The 5730-nt window shown below is 31.0% G+C and overlaps 1 protein-coding gene across 1 annotated transcript; it reads left to right on the top strand.

Moving 5' to 3' along the window:
• The first annotated feature begins 4607 nt into the window (after positions 1-4607).
• Positions 4608-5323, top strand: LOC142616021 (uncharacterized). The gene is made up of 2 exons (XM_075788915.1): positions 4608-5061; positions 5274-5323. Exons 1-2 carry the CDS (start codon positions 4608-4610, stop codon positions 5321-5323), a joined length of 504 nt encoding a protein of 167 aa, XP_075645030.1.
• The last annotated feature ends 407 nt before the right edge of the window (positions 5324-5730 follow it).

Raw genomic sequence — 5730 nt, 5'->3', positions numbered from 1 at the left:
TTAATGAAGAAGCTTGACACAAGCTCGACCTATCAAGAATTACGATTTCAAATTTCTTAGATCTAAATTTCAGCCTATGGTGACTTGAATGATTAGGGTTTCTCTCTCAACAACTCTAGACATATATACGGCTTATTTTAAAGTATAAAAACAAAGACCCAAAACTTATATACTATGTGTGAAGCTATTGCGTTTATGCGCCTTAAGGTTTTGTAACCATGTGCTTTTTGATCTTCATCATTAATGAAGTGAAGAACTTTGTAACCAACAACAATCAATCAAGTTGCTAAAGTTAGTCATGTATTGGGATTTATGCAAAGGAATTAGTCACAGATTGGAAATTTGTGCAATAAAAGGAAAGAAGTCTGCTACAAGATTAAGTCCAACTGGGTATTAAAGCAAAAGTTCAACTGTAGGTTGCTAAAAGATTCCTTATTCTTGTAATTGTTTAATTATTTATTAGTGGATTCTTGAGAGTGGTGACCTTAAATTTATCTGGTGGGGGTTTTGCCTTGCGAGAGGTTTTCCCCATTTGTCTACATTTTTAGTTATTTGGTGATTTTTTGGTGTCTCCATGATTCGCATATTATTTGGCCTAGTTAATCAACTTAGGTGATTGAATTAATTAATCGAGATCAATCAAATTTAACCCAACTCCTCCTATTATAGATCTAGGGTTTCTGTATCCAAAACTCTCTAAAATATTCTACTGGCAATATTCTTTGAAGCAACTCAAGATCCTGAGTTGTTGAAGCTGTTACCAACACTAGTCATCAAAGGTACTAGAGATCTAAACCTTCATGGGTGGTCTTGGAGTCATAGATTGGAGATCTATGTGGGAGATCTGAAGCATGAACTGAAGGTTCATGTGAGAGCAAGTCCACATCAAAGAAGTCTAAGGAGTTCAGAGCTCAATTTGATAGCTATGTTAGGTTTACTATGAATTGATATTCTTGATAGTAAATCTCAATTTGATATAGTGGATTGTTCTCAATTTGAAAAAAAAATTTGGCCCGTTTTGTAGCCCATTGTGAATCCTGTGCATAGGATAGAAAAATTTTTATTTTGGAGATTAAGGTTTTCATGTTGTTTTTGAGATACGAAACTGCACTGCCACTTGTATTTTTTTTCTCTAATAATAGTGAAATCTCTACAACTCTATGGACGTAGGAAAATTGCCAAACCATGCAATATTTGTCTTGTGTGATTATTTTTTTATGGCACATATTTTCTCCATGTTTGCATCTCACAAATTCAAGAATTTTGTAAATATTCTCTTCAAAATGTGGGATAGAAAATTTGAATTCAAAAGGAGAAAGGGTTATAGCCAATATTGTTCAAAAATAGTTTATGTTCCATAAAAAATATTTCATATGCGATGGTAAAATCTTAAAAAAGCTCATCAAAATCCTTATACCATCTCTATAACTCTGTGGACATAGGAAAATTGCCGAACCACGTAATATTTGTATTGTGTGATTGTTTTTTTATGGCACATATTTTCTCTATGTTTGCATCTCACAGATTTAGGAATTTCGTAAATATTCTCTTCAAAAGGTGGGATAGAAAATTTTAATTCAAAAGGAGAATGGTTTACAACCCATATTGTTCAAAAATAGTTGATGTTACATAAAAAATATTTCATCTTCGATGGTAAAATCTTAAAAAAGCTCATCAAAATCCTTATACCCTCCTCTTTTAAAGTCCACTATAGATAGCTAACTTGTTGATAACCACAATGATGTTGAGTAACTATTTGACCCAAAATATGTCTAGCTTGTCACTTCAATTTGTTCCTTAAAAAAGCAAAAAAGCACACCCAGAAATTTTGCTCTAATTAAGGTAAATCTTACAAATGAACCCCTCTTATCCTCTCAATTTGTAAAAATAAGAAAGTTAAGGTGGTTTCTAGTCAAACACTTCACTACAGAAAAAAAAAAAAAAAAAAAAAAAAACCAATAATTTCCTATAGCTAAAACAAATACAACTTTACCAAAAAATGACATTGCTATGTCTATGACATTTTCACAACAAATCATTGGTAAGTAGTTGTTATTGATTATAATTTGAACTTACCATCAGGGCTGGCTGAAGAGTAAAAGCAATTAATGCAGCTGCCTAGGGCCCCAAGTTTTAAAAAAAAAAAAGCCCCCAAATATTAACCAATAGTGTTATTTATAATCAATAAATAAAATAATATTTTTTTATCAAATGAAAAACAAACAAAAAAGAGAGAAAAATGATACATCCACAATATTTTTCACAACACTTTTATAACAAATACTAAATAACATGTTGTTACAGCCTATTATTGATGACAAACAAATAATTATAGTGGTGTTTTCAAATAGAAAACAAGAAGCAACTTAAAACTTAGGATTTGTTGTAAAAAATATTATGAATGTTGCACTTCTAAAAAATAAAATAATAATAAGAGTTGAGTTAGCAAACTTTTACTAGTTCTCATCTAGGTCTACCATTAACCTTACTCTTTTACTTGCCACTATCAATCTACCACATTAACAAGTGTGAAAGTTTTGTCAAACTTTTTGTGTCTATAAAATTTCTAAAAAAAGAAAAAATTATACATAATTCATGTTAATTAGTAGTAATTTTGCATCTAAAACAATATAATCAATTTTTGCCTTAAGCTCCTAAATGTATCAAGCCACCCCTATTTACCACTAAAATTATATTTTTACTCCACCAATAATAAACCACCACTTAAAATTTATTGTGAAAATGTTGTTAACATACCATTGTTCTTCTATTTCTGAAATTTGTAGAAATCACTTCTCAACCCTAAGTCATCTTTCACCAAACCCAAAAACAAAGAAAAGGCTTGTAGTTATTAAGTCTAACAAAAACCATGGTTTTCAAGGACTACACCTTTTTCTAATATGTGAGGGCTAAAACAAAACCAAAAAGCACCTAACCTATGGCATGAAGATGAAAGAGTATAGGTAGGTGTATATAAAGTAGTAGAAGTGCAAGAGATGAAAAGAGGTGAGTGAAAACACGAAAAGTTTCATGCTTTGTGAGAGAGAGGAAAGTCTTGAAACAATGAACTCAAGAAAATAAAGAGTCCTTATCTTTTAAATTTTAATTAGTCCTTATCTATAATGTGGCACTTGAGAAATGTCTTGACACAATGAATTTAAGAAAATAAATTTCTTACCTTTTGAATAATGTTTTCATGGGAATTATTATTTGAAATTTTAATTAGTCTTTATCTCTTATGTGGCACTTGAGTAAAGAATTTATGTGAACAAATTCCTTGTCAAAGAAAGCGCCACATAGTAGAATCTCATACTCTCTCTCGTGAGGTCTCTACTTATATATATATATATTGAAAACACGAAAAATTTCATGCTTTGTGAGAGAGAGGAAAGTCTTGAAACAATGAACTCAAGAAAATAAAGAGTCCTTATCTTTTAAATTTTAATTAGTCCTTATCTATAATGTGACGCTTAAGATATGTGTTGATACAATGAATCTAAGAAAAAAATTTCTTACCTTTTGAATATTTTTTCATGGGAATTATTATTTGAATTTTAATTAGTCTTTATCTCTTATGTGGCACTTGAGTAAAGAATTTATGTGAACAAATTCCTTGTCAAAAAAGCGTCACATGGCAAAACCTCATACTCTCTCACGTGAGGTCTCTACTTATATATATAAAACACGAAAAGTTTCATGCTTTGTGAGAGAGAGGAAAGGCTTGAAACAATGAACTCAAGAAAATAAAGAGTCCTTATCTTTTAAATTTTAATTAGTCCTTATCTATAATGTGACACTTAAGAAATGTGTTGATACAATGAATCTAAGAAAAAATTTCTTACCTTTTGAATAATTTTTTCATGGGAATTATTATTTGAATTTTAAGTCTTTATCTCTTATGTGGCACTTGAGTAAAGAATTTATGTGAACAAATTCCTTGTCAAAGAGAGCGTCACATGACAGAATTTCATACTCTCTTACGTGAGGTCTCTATTTATATATCTATATTATTATTTAAGGGGTTTTTCCTGTTTAAATTCCTCATTTTTTTAGTTCAAAAATGCCTCTACACCCTTATGTTTAAATAGAGATAAAACTAAAAGACAATTTGGTAAAAATGCAACTCTAACTTCCACTAAAACATTTCCTAAAAAATAAGACTACTCTCCTATTAATTTTTAAATCGATTTATTCACTTATAAATTAGATTTTCAAAATAAAAATTATATATATATATATAAAAGAAAAAAATACAGTTTTTTTTTATAACATAAGACCACTTAAAAAAAAGCTTCATTGCACACGCAAAGCGTGTGTGATGAGGCTAGTATATATTGATTGATTTTGCATCTAAAACAATATAATCAATTTTCGCCTTAAGCTCTTAAATGTATCAAGTTGCCCCTGCTTACCACTAAAATTATATTTTTATCCCATTAATAATAACCTACTATTTAAAATTTATTGTGAAAATATTGTTAACATACCAGTTTTCTTCTATAAATAGCCTTATGAAATTTGTATAAATCACTTCTCAACCATAAGTCATCTTTCACCGAACCCAAAAACAAAGAAAAGGCCTTTAGTTATTAAGTCTAAGAAAAACCATGGTTTCCAAGGACTACACCTTTTTCTCATATGTCCTTTTAGCGACAGCTGTCATCCTCCTCGCTGGCCACACTCATGGCGCTGGCCTATGTGACAATGCTCCCAACAATCAAGTGCTGCAAGTCTGTCGTTCAATTGTCAATAACCGGACAGACCCTCGTGAAGCTGTGGTTGCATGCATTCACAAAATGGTTTACCAGTTCAATGTTGCAAAGGCGGTGGCTCAAACGCAAGCCAAGTCGACTAAAATTGATGCATGCATAAAGGAGTTTGAGGCAGGCATTGGCAATGGCAGACGCGCCTCGGAAGCCCTCGCGGCCGGTAAATACATTAACCTGAGGACCTACATTATTGCCGCTTGGACCAACTGCGTGGTATGCAATAACGGGTTTGGATTCGATCCCAATCCCGTTGCCAAATCTACTAAGCTTGTAGAGGATATGGCTGCGGCTGGTATCTATCTAACAAATTTAATTAAATGAAGAAGAGCTTGTGAGTTGTATGTAAGATAGAGATGAGAGTCAAGTAAGACAGACCACTGGACTAAGAGAAAAATTGAGTAAAAATTCAATGGGATTTTGAAATTTATTTTGCAAGGAATTTGTGATTTGTAATTGTTTTGTTAGTATTTTATTTTTGTTATTTTACGGATTTGTGATTTGTAGTTGGTATTTTTGCTTTGTGTGATTACTTTTCTTCTTATCTGGATTTGTGAATTGTTTGTTTGTATTTTGGTGTTTTTTTTTTTTAATGTTCTTGGGGCACCTGGACAAAGAGGAGGCCATATAATATTTTTGGGTTTTATGGATCAACATGTAAACTATTTTTTGGGGGCTGGGGATGTGTTATATTGTTAGTATATATACTAGTAATGTATGTCTACAATGTAACTTTAAGTTGCTGATACAATGTAAATTAAATTTTTTTCATCATATAATAACCACATAGTAGTGTGATTTTAGGGTCCATTTGGTTGAAAAAGTAAAAAATTTGTCTCTGATTGGGATGATGAAAAATGAAAAAATGAAAAACTCATTTGTTTGGGTGAGAAGAAAAATAAAGTTGGTATAAATTTATAAATAAAATAAATATAACCCTATTAAATAAAACAAAAACAAAAAA

The sequence above is a fragment of the Castanea sativa genome, chromosome 11 (assembly GCF_040712315.1).
Source record: "Castanea sativa cultivar Marrone di Chiusa Pesio chromosome 11, ASM4071231v1".
In the NCBI taxonomy this organism is placed as follows: Eukaryota; Viridiplantae; Streptophyta; class Magnoliopsida; order Fagales; family Fagaceae; genus Castanea; species Castanea sativa.
Note: the sequence above shows the minus strand (reverse complement) of the source record. Positions and strands in the feature narration are given on the sequence as shown.